This window comes from Nasonia vitripennis, chromosome 5 (assembly GCF_009193385.2).
Source record: "Nasonia vitripennis strain AsymCx chromosome 5, Nvit_psr_1.1, whole genome shotgun sequence".
NCBI lineage: Eukaryota > Metazoa > Arthropoda > Insecta > Hymenoptera > Pteromalidae > Nasonia > Nasonia vitripennis.
This window is the reverse complement of record NC_045761.1, coordinates 15,319,933-15,336,084: the sequence shown is the minus strand read 5'-3', so window position 1 is coordinate 15,336,084 and position 16,152 is coordinate 15,319,933. Positions and strand designations below refer to the sequence as shown.

Below are 16,152 nucleotides of genomic sequence, written 5' to 3'. Positions count from 1 at the left end.
TGAATTGAAAAAAAACAGCAGATATAAAAAATTGTAAATGCAGACCTATTTTTTAAATACTTAAACAATTAATTTACATATAAACTATTTTGTACATTAATAACTTCAACATTATTAGATCAACACTAGTATAACACATGAAATCATTTATTTTACATGTTTACTAATATTTTGAGTATTCCTCTTTATGGATTTAATCAAAGTGTTGAGTTCTGCATTGACTTTAGGACTTGTTGCATTTTTTTCTTTAGCAGTTGATTTTTCTTCTTTTCTCTGCAAATAAAATTTTTACATTATTGATTCATACTTTATTTTCCAATAAGTAAAAACTTGTTTTTTTTTTAATTAATACATAATTCAACTGATACTTACAACATCTTTATCATTTTCACTTCTTCTTTTGAGTTTTTCACTTACAAGAGCTTCTGTGCCCTTTGTTTTTCGGTAATGAGGATCGGCTGGATCAATATTATAATGATGTGATGTAAACAGTGCCTCGAACCTGGAATCCTTAACATCGACTTGGAAATTGTCTTTATCTGCTTCCTCTTTTAAGTCTTTTTTCTTTTTGCTGAGACGTTTTTTCTTGGATTTTGTTAAAGATTCTGCTTCTTCAATTCGCTTCATACTAAAGTGCTTTTTATTACTTTCATCATCTTCATCCATTAACAGAAGTTCTAGCTCAGCTTGACGTTTCTTTTCTTCCTCTTCATCAGTTGAGTCCAGCTTATCATTAATCGGGGTATTTTTTCGTTTTTTAGCTTTGGGTTTGGTATTTTTCAATTCCTCTGCAAAATATGGGTCGTTCATATCAATACCATCAGGTATAGAATCTTCACTGTCCGATTCATCTTTATCATTCTCCTCTGCTGCTTTTTTCTTCTGTTCTCGTTTAGCTATTTTCTTTAGTTTTCGCTTCTCAAGATATTGTTCAAATGGTGTCAAGTTCTCAGTTTGTTTCATTTTCTCTTTCACCAATTTCTCAGTCTTTTCTTTGGCTCCTAATCCCCATGTAAATTCTAGCTGTACTTCTTTATTTTTTTTGTTTTCTTCCGCTTCTTCGATAGATTTCAATAATGATTTATATTTATCAATTGGATCCTCATCTTCGCCAGCATTACCTATTCCTTTTAGTTGTTTTTTCACTTCATCCTCGGACTCATCTTCGCTTGTTCCACTTGCCAAGTAAGCTTGAATATCAGTTTTATCAATTTCATCTAGTTTACCGGAGTTCAATTTTTGAGAAATTTCTTGTCTTTCTGGGTTTGTTTCATCCCAAGTTAAATCTACTTTCACCTGTTGCAAAGCAGTAGTAGTGAATTGTCTTGGTTGATACTTGGACAGATCAGGTAATTTATCACAAACTTCTTTAGGCTCATTCTGAAATGTCATGTCATTGGGAATAAACCTTAAATCAAGTTTAGTAGAAGAAGACTCGTATTCCAGTCCATCACACTCGGTGTAGACTTTATTGGCTGTACTAGCAGAATCGAAATCAATGACTGCATAATAATATTTTAAACGATTGAGCTGATACTTTCTGAGTTTTTCCATATGGTAACTTGAACCTTCTCCGTTTTCATCATCAGTATGCTGCTTCTCTTCATCTTCGTCACTGACCTCTTGTTTGGGCTCTACTAATTCAATAGGTCCTTTAACTTCTTCCTCTTTCATTCTCTGCAATCCAAAATCTGATGGATATATTGTCACACTATGGATTAATCCTCCGGTAGGCAGGAATGAATTGAAAAGCACCATAAGATCGGTAGCTCTGATTCTATCCCAATCCATGTTACACGCAGCTAGTCTATGGGTGATTTCGTCAGTTGTTGGCGCTTCCTTGTCTAATTCTCCCCAGTTGTGCTCTATTTCGTCTTCATCATCGTCGTCGTCATCATATTCAGAACTTTCTTCATCCGATGAGCTGTCGGAGATCAAAACTCCTTCGCCTCTAGCGTAATCTACTGTCAAATCTCTCAATTTCTTTTTAACTTGATTATCCAATTGTTTTTCATTCTTTCGTCTGCTTTTTAACTGCTGTTCATTCTCTTCTCTTTCACTATCGTCATCAGTATCATCGGCAGAGTCGTCTGCGATTTCCTGCTCGTTCGAACTGTTGCCTGCAGACGATGAAGGTTTTACAAGCAATAAACTACCATTGCTGGAAAAGTTTTCACCGTCACTCTCCTCCTCGCCTTGTTCATCTTTTTGATTCTGACCAACGACAGTCTCCTTCTTATCTCTAGTCCCTTCTGCAAGTTTTTTGGGCTTTTGCTCTTCTGATTCCTTAGCTTGGGCAAGGAATTCTAAGTATCCTTCAGCGGAATCGCTATCGTCGCTAGATAAATCATAGTACTTCCTCAAATTCTCCGAGGAAGATTGATTGATAGGTCGTCCTCTTTTATCGACTGTGTACTTGACGGCAAACTTCTTATCTTTGAACATAGATATGAAACGTTTGTCTATTTTAACTTTTCGTTCGCTTCTGGGAATCCGCCTGAATTTCGGATCCTTTGCCAAGTGCGCAAAACGTAGATCTCTCCACGCGTTGTCCATGATGAAGTGTTGGTCTGGAAATTACAAGTAGCACATGTTATTTACTTTTGAAAGTCGATTACAACCGCGCGATTCGATTTTTGAGGTTAGCTAAGCGAGAAATCAAGGCTCTCTGTGCAAAGATGTAGGAAATACGCCTATGTTACAAAGGAATACCTCGGAGACGATGAAATCGTGTCGATTGTATATTTGACTAATTACGAAAAAAGCCAGCCGGAACGTCGGGCAAGCAACACACGCGAATTGGGCGCGGGGAAAACAACACGGCTGCGGACTGCCGGCTAATGCCCACTTACCAAGTTACCACTAACAGCGGCTGCAGGGGCCGTATCCTCTAGCTTATATGTGGAATATAACTTTGTGGTTATGGAAGCGAGACATGACTTGTCGGTGTGGATCTTTGTCGATCACATGTTTTGTGGTGGACGATAGACGGAACGCGACCCGTGACAGTCATGACTGTCACATCGCGCGGCAATTATGAAAATTGAAAATGGACTCGACTACAGGCGGAAAAGAAAGAATAATTGAATTATTTTATTTCCTTTTAATAAAATTGACGATGAAACGTTTTAAAAATAAAAAGAAATATGGATACCTTAGCTCATAATAGTATTTGTAAATTTATTGTATTCCCAGCCGCAATGAAAAAAGTTTATTATAAAGTTTAAGAGCTTTAACAACCTTATACATTATTATTAAATTACATTAATATTGATATATTTATTGTATAGACTTGACAAAGGGTAATATAAATAAGTTTAAAGCGAATTGCTCAACAATTTATATTGTTATTTACAAAAGTATTATTTATTATGAAAAGCTTTTTTATTTAAATTTCTATAATAGCATATTACGCTGCATCTACGGAGGTAAAAACAAGTACTATCCTCGATGACAGTAAACTCAAAATAAATGTCATGACTGTCACGGGTCGCGTTCCGTCTATCGTCCACCACAAAACATGTGATCGACAAAGATCCACACCGACAAGTCGCATGTCTATTCCATAACCACAAAGTTATATTCCACATATATTAAGCTATAGGATACGGCCCCAGCAGCCTGAACAGTCTGAAGATCCCCGTCGATCATAAGCGCGCGCCGCCGGCAAGGTCGCTTTCGCAACTTTCAAGTCACAAGTCAGAGCACGCTCTCTTGGTCTTGGCTCCGGCCTCCGGCCTCCGCCGCGCCATTTACTTACTCCCGAGATAAGCAAGGGTCCAACTCATATAGGTATACTCGTATCCTCGATTATTCATACGGCAGGCCAGGCTAATGGGACCGCAATGAAGTATACCTACATATAGCGCGAAAATTAGCAGGCAATCTGCGCTCCTCGCTTATATTAGTTATATATTAATGTAGTATAGGTATACTTGCATAGGGGCCTGCGAATCGCGAATCGCGATGCACGCGTGCGAGTTGCGCAGGGGCTCGGAGAGCCACTTGCCCCGCTTGCCGCCGAACGCGAGGTGCGCCGCTCGATCCAAGCGTCGCCTGCAGAAGCTCCTCCTCGTCTCCGCTCGGCACCCCTTGACCAGGCTCTACCTGCGCAGCAGAGCGGCTATCGCGTTCGAGAAGCGCCGACACGGCGTATCCGCTCACTGGTGGCTCGTGCATCCCTGCAGCTGCTTTCGGTAAGTAATTCCCCCATACACACACACACACGAGCACACAATCGAGCACACATACATATAGATGCGTGTGCGTGTGTGTGTGTGCGTGTTTGTGTTGTTTCGATGTGTACATACATACACATAACTGAGACTCTGTTATGGAGATCGTAAGTATGCACACTAAAGGTACATTAACGCGCGCAGGTTCGCCTGGGACATCGTCATGAGCCTCGCCTACCTCTACATGTTCTTCATGATCCCTCACATGATGTCGTTCCACCGGATGCCGGCGGGAGGAGACGGCTCGGACCCTCTCGCGGAGACATTGAGCGTTCTAACGCCTGGATACGTCGTCTGCTTGGTGGACGTCTCGCTCAATTTCCTCACTGGATACGTTTCCCCGGACGGTCACGAAATCTTCCTCGATCCGCTGCTCGTATCCAAGTTGGCCTCGTATGAGAGTATACGCAAGTCGCCGCGCATAAGTACGCAATTCGCAGGGCTGCCGCTTTTTTCAGACACTACGCGAGCGGGCGATTCTTTGCCCTGGATCTGCTGTCGTCCATTCCTTACACGTGGTTCCATCGAGAACAGCTACAGAAGCCGGAGAAGGATCCGAAGCTGCGACTGTTGTTTCTCGAGCTGCTTCCGCTTTTGAAGTTCTTCAGACTCAGCACCTTGCGGCATTACATCAAAGAAGTAGTCGTGGTGCGCGTACTTTGCTATAGCATACTTGCTTGCAATTTGCATGCGCTCAATTAAAAGCATGGGGCGGATAAGATTGCTGTGTGGAAAGGCCAATTTTCGTTTTCGTTTCCGCTACAGCTCTCCACCTACTCGTCAGCTTTAAAGTATACGTTAGCCGATTTTTTCATTGATTGATATTGATCGGCTATTTGTGCGTCTGTGGTTTCCGGAAGAACAGACAAGACCCAACGACAAGTCCACCTTGTTTTCATTCCTTGAAATATATATATATGCAAGTACTTCCCCTGTAAAAATATCGGGACATGCAAATGACGCTCCTGTCGTGCACAACCGTCCAACTCAAAGCACATTTAGAACTGCATTTTCGAGATATAAAAGGTCCGGTTGAACCGACGACTCGTCAAAATGACAAATATCGAGATTTTTGTCATATTGATAATTTTTCGGGAATTCTACGGAAAAATACACTTTTTTGGCTTGAAAAACGGCGAAAAGAAATGCGTACATGTTTAAAACAAAATGCGAAACCCCGTTCCAACACTGAAAGAGTGCTAAGTACTTAATCTCTGAAGGCGCAAACAGAAAATATATCGGTAGGATGAAATTAGACGGGAAAAGAGCATTAATTTAAATTTTAAAAAATGCGTTGAAAATTGCTGTATTTTTCCAAGTCCAGAAATTTGTATCTTTTTTCATGATTTTTCCACATTTTCAATCATGCGCAACTTTCGACCAGATCAAGCATTTTAAACGCTTTTTATTTATTTTCTTTCAATTAAAGCTCTTCTCCCGTTCTTTCATTCTACCGTAATACATTTTCTGTATGTGCCCTTATGCATATTAGGCATGTACATGCCGTTGAACAATGGCTATTTTTCGACGAATTTAAGGGGCCACAAGGCACTTTTTCAGTGTTGGAACGTGGTTTTGCATTGCTCGAAACATGTACAATCAGAAAACAAGTGGTTCTTTTTTCACCCTTTTTCATACCAAAAACTGTATTTTTCCCGTAGAACTTGTCCCTCATTACTTGTGTATCGCTTCTGTACCCAGAAATTCTTTTTCTTAAGGGTCCACCACACCAGTTATATGGATATACTACCAATTGTTAATTTACGCGATCACTTGCTCCCAACTTCTGGAAAAACGAGGGCTCTTATGACTCTCAAAAAATTACAGGACCTATAGTTGTCGGTACAATCTTTGCGAGGGAGTACGTGAGCTGAGATATACTTTCCCCAGATATGTCAAATACTTTGGCTTAGATATCAGATCGATCGTTCATTGTTTATTTTAGCCGAGGTTAGCGCGCTCGGAAGGAAAGCGTACTTTAAAGTATCTTTTTCTCCAGGATCCCGTTGACAGCTGCTATCCAGCTCGCTTCCGCGCAAAGTACTTTTTTCCGACTTCTATGTACAGCCGTCTTTCTAAAAGTTGGGAGCAAAGGAGCGCGTCAATTTGACACGGTTATCCATATACAGCTGGTGTGGTGGCCCCTTAAATTTGAACCTTTTACGCAACAAACTCGGTTTATGGGTTTCAGCATGCGGAGGGGTCTGAAATTGTTATCCTCAGGTCGATATTGTCACACAAGCAAACGCACTGTAAAGGAGGTTCAAATGGGATGAGAATGACAAAAGAGGTGACTCTGTTTCTCAAAATATAGGGGATAGGATTCAACGGTTCAAGCATTTTAATTTTTTTTTTTTTTCAAATTCAAGGAATCCATCTCTCTAAAAGTTATTGAGCTTCAAAGGGGGGCTATATGCTTTTCCAATGTATCATAGACATGTGCATTATAATTCTTGGGGGACTAGCTTTCATTTCAATCTAAGAGAAGGCCACTCGCAGGTGTGAGGACGAGTAACGCCTGACTGCTCCCAATGCCGAAACCTCGACACTTTTTACATTTAGGTATAAATATAGTAATGCCTTGACCGTCTTCAGGCCTGCGGAGCGTCACGAGTTTACGAGCACGGAATATGGATTCTTTGCCTGACGGTGCTGATTTTTCACTGGGCTGCTTGCTTCACTTTCGTCTTCCCCTTCTTTTACGCGTACGTAACGCGGACTCCCTTGGACGTAACGTATACCATGCAGACATTTCGTTATTGATAAAAATCGCCTCTTACGCGCTTCATGATTTTGGCGATTTTTTCAGAAAGCCGAAGGCTACCTCTTCAATACCAAGTTGTACGAAAAACCAACTTGGCTTATTTATCTGACGAGCTTGCACATGGGCGGAGGCAATCTTTGCAGTTATAGTTACACCGAATTCCGGTACACGGACCTACCCGACAAAGTGACTCGATGTATTCTTCTACTGTTCGGCATGTCGTACTTTCTCTATGTCATCGGTAAGCATGCAAAACAAAGAGGTTACCTTACAAACCTTACTTTCCGTCCAATAATCAGCTTATAGGCCCCTTATGCATGGGGAATTTCGCGGGAAAAATGTTTTCTAATTCTGCGCGTTTAAAACAAAATGCGAAAGCCCGTTCCAACACCGAAAAAGTTGTTCAACGGCAATCGGCATGCGTATACCTAATGCATAAGGGCACAAATAAAAATAGTACATTACGATACGTGTGACGTGAATGGGCGAATGCTTCCTTTTTACACGGGGCGAGTAAAACTGAACCGCATTATAATCGACGCTCCTAACGAAGACTGGCACCACTCAGCTAACTGCGAACTCTAGCTCATTTCACGACTTGTAACGAATGATCGCGCGATGACTAGCTCGCTAAGAAACCTTTGCATCGAATAGTAGTAGGTGGTGCGAGCTCGCAACGAAAACGAAAACTCTCCGTCTTCCACGCGGCAAAAACTAACTCCAAAACCGGGTTTCAGACGAAGAGAAGCACGCTCTGTCGCCTATGCGGCGAAGACTTAAACGCATGGGCCACATTTACGAGGGTCGCTCGAGACCCAAAGGGTCTTTCCTATTTTCACATTGCAAATGCCGCAGTATACACAAAACTTTGTCCAACACTATTTAATGTGCAAAAAATACCGATTTAAATGATATTCGAATCACACACATTCCTGTATACTTGTCAAATATACATATAAATATTATCCGATTTTTACCATTCGAATTGCATTTAAATCGGTATTTTTTGCACATTAAAAAGTGCGAGCTCGCAACACTTACTACTATTCGATGCAACGGTTTCTTAGCGAGCTAGTCATCGCGGCAATCGCGGTTTTCGTGCGATCCTTCGTTACAAGCCCTCATTTCATTCTTGCTTTCGTCCCGAAACGCGGGCGAGCCTTCGTTAGGAGCGTCGATATATAGGTCACGAGTATCGCATCAAATTTTAAGCAACACAAGAAAACGTTTTCTGCTGTCTAGGTAATGCCAGACTGTGCGAAATATACCATTTTTTTTCCAAAATGTGCTATAACGAAATTTCAGTGATCGTACTGCAGCTCGTAAGGTCAGCTGCCGAACCAGAATTGAAGTATCAGTCGATTATGCATGGAGTCAAAGATTACATTGGCAACAAAAAACTGTCAAATAATCTAAAGGACAAGTTGCTGCATTTCTATGAGCACCGCTTTCAGGGAAGCTTGTTTAAAGAAAAGGCGATAACGTCAACTCTTTCAAGTTAGCTCTCCAAATTCCCATACATCCTAATTATTTCGACCAAATTTCATAGCTCATCCGCTCTTTCGTCGATTTCAGAGCATTTAAAACACGAAATCACTCAACACAGCAGCAGAATACTGTTAGAGTCTTCGCCACTGTTGAATAGTATACCTCGGTCATTGTTGAACAGTATCATAGGTAAAGGTATCATAGGTTTAAAATCTGTAGAACGCGCACGAGTTCTAAATAGGGCCAATTCGCCCAGTAAGGAACCTTTTATCGTCGAGGCGGGGGCCTTTGAACATTCCTTAATTTATTTTGATTCAGCTCAAACGAATGATTTATATCTGTGGGTTTCCAGAGGAATTACCTAAGTCTATTTTTCATGTTTTTCAGAGAACTCCACACTGATTCACTTAAATTCATTTTGGTATTTGGGGAATCACAGAGCCGACCCTTCGAGTGCGCGGCGTCTTTCCGCGGGAACTGCCAGGGAACGCGATTTACGTTAGTTTTTATTTTCCTTGACTTAAATTCTTGACAAAGAGCGTCAAACTCGTACTTATAATGTGTACTAGTAGTTTGAACCTAAAAATTATCAACATGGCAAAAGCCAAGACAAAATGCACTTTATCGCGGCAGTCTCAATAAAATCTCGATAAGCTTATGTTATTTTTAGTCTTCGACTACCAGACACCTTGTATATCTTGTTTTATAGCTCAAAAATGAAGAAAATCGTTATACTAAAGAACGAGGATCGAGCGTAGGACATTTTTTACTCTCAATGACGGGTATACGGACTTGGGTATTATGCGCATGAATTTAATTACGGGACTATATATTATTATTGCCCCTTTGAATATAATATATCCCGACATTTTTGCATAAAAAGTAATTTAAAACTTATAACCTGACCCGAAACTGGACTTAGGGGCTCTTTCCGGGAACCACAGAATATAAAAGTACAGAAATGATACTTTTTTTGACTGTATATATTGATAAAAATGTTGCCCAGTGTGAAACGCTCTCGTTACTTGCAATATGTGTGGCAACGGGGTTGGTTTAAGGAGCCGTGTCGATTTGATTAGTATTTGAAAAATTCCCTGGCATCATGATGCAGCATCGGTTCGTTTCTCAAAACATTTCCAATATAAGCTATATACTAATATATATATATATATATATATATATAGGAAATAATTAATATGGCGATTCTGTGCTACGTGAAAAGCAGGTGGCCTATACATAAAATATAAAATTCTTTATATAATACAACTAGCATTTATGCTGCTGGCTCATGGATTTGGCTAAACCCGTAGGCCCTGTAATTAGTCCCGAAAGTATTTGCAGCGTGAGTGATTTGCTGAGTTGATGGACAAGGACAACTCGAACACAAAAGAGATTGAAGTGACAAGTTATCAGCTCTGAGCCAGCTGTAGTTTATTTATTTATTTATTTATTTATTTATTTTTTCACCAGAAACATTTTACAGTACAAAAATAGTTTGAGCCGTGAAACGTGCTAGTCTTCGCAATTCGCGGCGAATTGACATATCTTATATGATAATTTACGTATATGATCGCGCAGGAATTAACAGGCCCTATTTATCGAGATTTATACTTATCAGCATGCAGGCAATATGACGAAGTTATATACTCTTATTATATACTCTTCGTATTTTCGAGAAAAAAACGGATTCAATGTTCACTGGTATATGCGGACAATACCGAAGCAATCGAAATGATTGATCCGGTAAAAAGTTACGCGTACAAATGAAAATATCGAAAAATAATCAAGAAAATATACAAATTATAATTTACAATATAACGCGTGGTAGATTATTATACGGATTCCACGGATGCCAAATACTGCAGGCCTCACCAGTTTTCCGTCAATTTAACAGGAACATATAATTGAAAGAATATGCGGTGGTTCATACTGGGCAACAACTTGACTTTTATGCTCTACCTCTCCCTTATAAACATATTTCTTTCTATTATTGTCGACAGATACATAATTCAAATCTTTTTTTGTTTTTTCAATATAGGTGCATTAAAACAAGTGATTTTTCTCCAAGATGATGTTATTTTCAAATGCGATACGGAAGGAAAGTGCATGTATTTCATAGTCACAGGCACCGTTGCTATAATAAGCTATTCAGGAAAAGAAGTAAGTGCGAACAATTTTAGTTGAACGTATTGCTGTCGCTTTGGCCGGGTAAACAATTATTATAAGTCCCCCTGGTAGAAACGGTATCCACGTTATTTGAAAGTTCTGAGGTTGTCAATCTCAGAACTTGGTAGTTTTCTTTGTCAGTTTTTGTTACAAGATCTAACGCTTTTTATCCTAGTTCTACGGCAGTTTTTAGATTGAATATTCTTAACTATTTTCTTCCGAAGATAGTTGGTGAAATAACGCGACACAGGTACACGTAGTAAATAGCGATTCGAGGTTCGAATTGGAAAATTATTACTATAGCAGGCTTGTATTCGAGTTTTTTTTTTTAATGACAGTATATAGAATAATGATTTGCATGCGAAAAATCATCCGAAAAATTTCGACTGACCTGGGACTCGAACCAGAGCCCTGCACAAGGAAAGCCGCGCGCCTTAGCCAACCGAGCCAAGTAAACGTTGTCATTTGACCATTAACTATCTTGGGCATTACTTTTCAAAAACAGATCTAAGAACTGCCAAAGAACTAGGATAAAAAGCGCTACATCTTGTAACAAGAACTGACAAAGAAAACTACCAAGTTCTTATAGGTTTTTCACCATTTTAAATCGGCCATTATCTACCAGGGCCGTTATTCGAATTTTTCAGAAAAACATTCCTGGCAGAAATGAAATTTCAGTTACTTGGAAGTTCTGAGGTCGCCCATCTAAGAATTTGGAGTTTACTTTGCCAGTTTTTGTTGCAAGATGTAACGCTTTTTATCCTAGATCTTTGGCGGTTCTTAGATCGAGTATTCTTAACTGTTAATTTCGAAAAAGTAACTGCCAAAGATAGTTGGTTAAGTACAGGCACAGGTGCACGTGGTCGATGACGATTTGAGGTTAGAATTGAAAAATCATTACTAGAAGTCTTGGATTCGAGTTTCTTTTAAATGAAAGTACTTATATAGAATTTCGACCGACCGGGGACTCGAACCCACGACTTGCGCGCGAGGATAGCCGCACGCCTTAGCAGCGCTTCGGCAGTTACTTTTCGAAAACAGTTAGTAATACTTGATCTAAGAGCTGCCAAAGAATTACTAGGATAAAAAACGTGATTACATCTTGTAGCAAAAACTAACAAAGAAAACAACCAAGTTCTTAGTTTTTTTACCATTTTAAATCGGGGAATTTCTACCAGTCATTATCTGTAAGATTTGCACTATACGTAAGCAAAGTGGGGATTGTAATATTTTATTGGTCAAGTAACAAATACGTTGATCTATGGCGGGACTTTGCAACCCTGTTGAAAATATATACCTGGATATCCAGGTGGATTTTCCATATGGATTCATGTGGATACCATATGGATTTATGTGGATTCCATATGGATTTGTGTGGATTTCATGTGGATATTTCATATGGATATCCACATGGATGCCCATCTAGTTTTTCAAAAAGTCAAGACAGTTACAAATTTTGTATGCGCCTGTTATGTTTAGTTCATCTAACCATTAATGGAAGTACCATCCGGATGGTAACACCAAAACTGGGGTTGTGAGCTCATAAATCTTAATTTTTTAGCATTACACAAAATTTTAATTTCTATAAAATAATTAAAAAGTGGATATTTTGGATTGGATAATCTATATGGATTCATGTGGATTCCATATGGATATCCATGTGGATATCCGTATATAATATCCACATGGAATCCACATAAATCCATATGGAATCCACATAAATCCATATGGAATCCATATAGATTATCCATATGGAAAATCCAGCTACATATCCGGGTATATATTTTCAACAGGGAAAATGAAAGAATTATGTCACTATAGCGGTGTAAACGTAAGTTTATCTTTAATGTTCGCTATAAAATTGATTTATGATTCCGACCTATCATGATTGGAAAATCAAAAGTTCACATTATTTATATTTATTTCTGGTAAAATATTCACCACCGATGGGGCAAGCAATGGGGAATTTTGAATGTAAAACGTCACACTGTGATTCAGGTTTTAAGGACCCTCGAGCACATCGCTATGGTATATAATATTGTTCGATGTGCGCTTTGTGCGCGGAAGCTAGCTGTGATGGCTCCGTAAGCTAAAACATTGAGAAAAAATAATTAAAAAATGCATAAGCATAATCAGAGCTATCCAATCTTTAGATTCCACTTTTCGGCGAAACGGCTGCTCAGAATGAATTTTCCTTTTGGGAATCGCATTCTGATGACCTAATAAAGGGCGGACGACCGCTTTTATGTGATTTTCGGCAATAAAATAAAACCCGTACTAAATAGAAATCGATAATTTCATGAAAACACGTGGTGGCAGTTGCTAAGGAGATCAACAAGCACGCGTACGCGGTGAGCAAGCTGTCCCCGTGTACGCATGATATAGCTATATAATATATCATCACGACTGTTGTGTCATTGTTTTATTCATGCAAATGATAAAACAGCCAATTTTGTAAACATGTCAATCTTGTAAAGTAACATCGCATTATTTTAGTGCAATGCTTCGCATGGATGATATATATATATATATATATATATATATATATTCTATTTAGCACGGATTTTACTCGCTCACCGCGTGCGCGTGCTTGTTGATCTCCTTAGCAACTGCCACGACGTATTTTCATGAAATTATCGATTTCTATTTAGCACGGATTTTACTTTATTGACGAAAAATCACATAAAAGCGGTCGTCCGTCCTTTATTAGGTCATCAGAATGCGATTCCCAAAAGGAAAATTCATTCTGAGCAGCCGTTTCGCCGAAAAGTGGAATCTAAATAAGTTAGGGTCGATAAAACAGGACTGTGGCATGCCCTTAATAAGTATACATCAACTCGTTGCCATGGTAACAAGGTTATACGCTTTGACAGCTCCTGGAAAGGTAATTTTAAATGACTTTTCATACATTTTCTAGCTCATGCAGACATTTAAAGCGTATATCAAACAATATCATTTACTTTTTTCATGGTCCTAGATATGCAGTAATTTTTTCCAAAGCACATCGCAATAAGACAGACGATTTCCTCCTTTACAATATATACTACAGCCCGGCTGAAAATAATCATATGAGAATCATATGATACTAATAAATAATACATACAAGGGCGCGTAAGTTATAATGCCTATTTTATTCTACTAAAGTAATCGACAATATCAAAGATCACGATGGCTCGGTGGTAAAACGCTTGCTTCATAATTTTGAGGTTCAGGGTTCAAATCTCCACAAGTCCGGATTTTTTTCAATGTAATATCTATGAAAAAGTAAATTCTCGATGCAACTTACAAATCAACAGTACAAAGAAAATTATAATTTTATAAGTATCGAATAGGGGTAGAATAATTATTTATTTTTATAAGAATTTACGATATATCATACGACACTCATGATTCTCATATGAAGATTCGGTCGGAAGTATCATATGAGCACTCATATGATTATTTTCAGCCGGGAGTGATATGCCCGATTTAGCGATATAATTATTTTAAATTTAATTGAAATCAATTCATTTTTTATAAAACTACAGAAATAGTGAAAATTTCCAAGGATGTAAAAATTACGTTCATGTACTACATTATTCTGCTCCACCCCCTTATTATTGTTTCTGTATTATCATAAAAGTGTAACTTGGGAAGACCCAAGTTTGCATCACAGGTTATTAAACAGACACTTATCTGATTATCACCTGATGATCGGCTGCTGTTTTGGCAGAATTACTGGCTAATTATAGGTGCTAATAATCAGCTTAATATCATCTCACTTTTTTCAGTCGGGTATACCCGGGTCGACCTTATAACACACACACACACACACACACACACACACACACACACACACATATATATATATTTATATATTTAATAATTTCAACTAATTAAATCACGTTTTCAACGAAAAAGTATAATCATCCACAGAAATATCACTTTCTTCATAAACAGGAAACGCGTAGAGAACTGATCTCCTACATATTATAATCCTATACTACTGATATACGGATACACACGTACCAATAATTAAGTGAATTTGCATATTGCATAGCAATAATATATTAACAATAATTTTATAGATTTGTCACTTACGCGATGGCGACTACTTTGGCGAAATCGCTTTAGTCCAGCAGGATCACAAAAGAATAACAACGGCGATTGCTCTGGAGATGTGCGAAGTTCTACGCTTCGATCGTCGAGATTTCAATCGTGTGATCACACCCAAATCCGATCTTCACGAGCGTTTAGAATTGGTAGCCCACAGACGAATGCAAGACGTTCAAGACGTTCAGAGCGAAATATAGCAAGAGAGAATAATTTGTGTTTGAAATTTGTTCTAATTTTGTTTATTGGTGAACAACAAAAATTTTCTTTTTGTGTATTAGAACGTCATACAAACACCATAAGTACAATGAAACGGGCATGGCAATTAACGTAGTAATTATCTTGAGAGTTGTTCCTTGCTTCATTGCGATTAAATATAATAAACTTGACTTTGTTTGATTGATCTCAGTTCTTTTCTATCTGTAATTTCGTTGCGGAATATATCAAACTTGCCTAACCTTTTACTTTTTTATGTTTGAAATGAAGTTTTCTAATCTCTACAAAATATTCAAACATTTATATCTTATTGAAATACGTTGTTTTATCAGGCGAATCAATGTTACTTTCAAAGATATTAAAAGAACTTTTATTTAAAAAAAGTTTCGTAAAAAATGAACGATCCGTTATCATTCTATAGCTGACCAAAATTTTTTTTCTTCTCCCAACTTCCGTACTTATCCTCGAAACTTCCGTGGCGTGAAAAATCAAATCGAATTAGAAATAAAATGTTTATCTAATAAATAGACGCATTCGGTGCATAGTATTTATTAAAATGAGTCCAGCTTTGCTACTCAGGGGTTTTGGAGCTCGCTGAACATGAATATCGCGACGGCAACAGCTTCCGAAGTACCTGGTGCCCAGGGTGGACAGTATCAACGTCGCCTTGAAGAGTTTCAGGGGAATTTGTAGCATAATTAGTCGAAACTCGTTACTCGGTGGTTTATGGGGTCGCTGAACATGAATATCGCGACAGAAATAGCCTCCGACGTACCTGGTGCCCAGGGTGGACAGTATCAACGTCGTCTTCCAGTGTTTCAGGGGAATTTGTAGCATAATTAGTCGAAACTCGTTACTCAAGGTTTTCGGGGGTCACTTATCACTCCGTAGTTTATGAGGTATGTGTAGATTCTAGCGTGTACATCTATTTATTTTACAAATCTTATTTGACGGTTGCTTTTGAGCTAAAACTAATACTCACTATTTTAACAACAGTTTGATGATTCTCTTTTAAGTTGGTGAGGTATAATGTAATATATCTATCGAGAGGATAGTTTTTATTATAATTACTGATTACCCTTAAAAATTCGTGAAATCTTTAAAATAAAACATTCCTCAAAAGGTAAAAGGTAGGCAAGTATAAACTGGTTTTTATTTACTATTAATTTTTAATTTGATGATGATATAATT

The 16,152-nt window shown here is 38.4% G+C and overlaps 2 protein-coding genes across 7 annotated transcripts; one reads left to right on the top strand and one right to left on the bottom strand.

Moving 5' to 3' along the window:
* Positions 1–22: 22 nt before the first annotated feature.
* Positions 23–4,054, bottom strand: LOC100679069 (ESF1 homolog). 3 transcript variants are annotated; one of them, XM_016986639.2, is made up of 3 exons: positions 3,940–4,054; positions 373–2,570; positions 23–273 (listed from the first exon to the last, which is right to left on the bottom strand). In XM_016986639.2, the coding sequence occupies exons 2-3, from the start codon at positions 2,554–2,556 to the stop codon at positions 148–150; spliced, it is 2,310 nt and encodes a 769-aa protein (XP_016842128.1). In that variant the 5' UTR covers positions 2,557–2,570; positions 3,940–4,054; the 3' UTR covers positions 23–147. The 3 variants fall into 3 exon arrangements, with proteins under 3 accessions (XP_016842128.1, XP_003425125.1, XP_003425126.1); XM_003425077.4 differs by lacking the exon at positions 3,940–4,054 and adding an exon at positions 2,853–3,012; XM_003425078.4 differs by lacking the exon at positions 3,940–4,054 and adding an exon at positions 2,713–2,949.
* On the top strand, positions 3,166–15,082 carry LOC100679503 (potassium/sodium hyperpolarization-activated cyclic nucleotide-gated channel 1-like). Of its 4 annotated transcripts, none has more exons than XM_031932909.2 (10): positions 3,166–3,850; positions 3,930–4,196; positions 4,380–4,619; positions 4,694–4,883; positions 6,831–6,965; positions 7,045–7,240; positions 8,305–8,496; positions 8,575–8,676; positions 10,526–10,647; positions 14,721–15,082. In XM_031932909.2, the coding sequence occupies exons 1-10, from the start codon at positions 3,846–3,848 to the stop codon at positions 14,943–14,945; spliced, it is 1,674 nt and encodes a 557-aa protein (XP_031788769.1). In that variant the 5' UTR covers positions 3,166–3,845; the 3' UTR covers positions 14,946–15,082. The 4 variants fall into 4 exon arrangements, with proteins under 4 accessions (XP_031788769.1, XP_031788768.1, XP_031788771.1 ...); XM_031932908.2 differs by having other exon boundaries at positions 4,380–4,628; XM_031932910.2 differs by having other exon boundaries at positions 3,528–3,792; positions 3,944–4,196; positions 4,380–4,628.
* Positions 15,083–16,152: the final 1,070 nt, after the last annotated feature.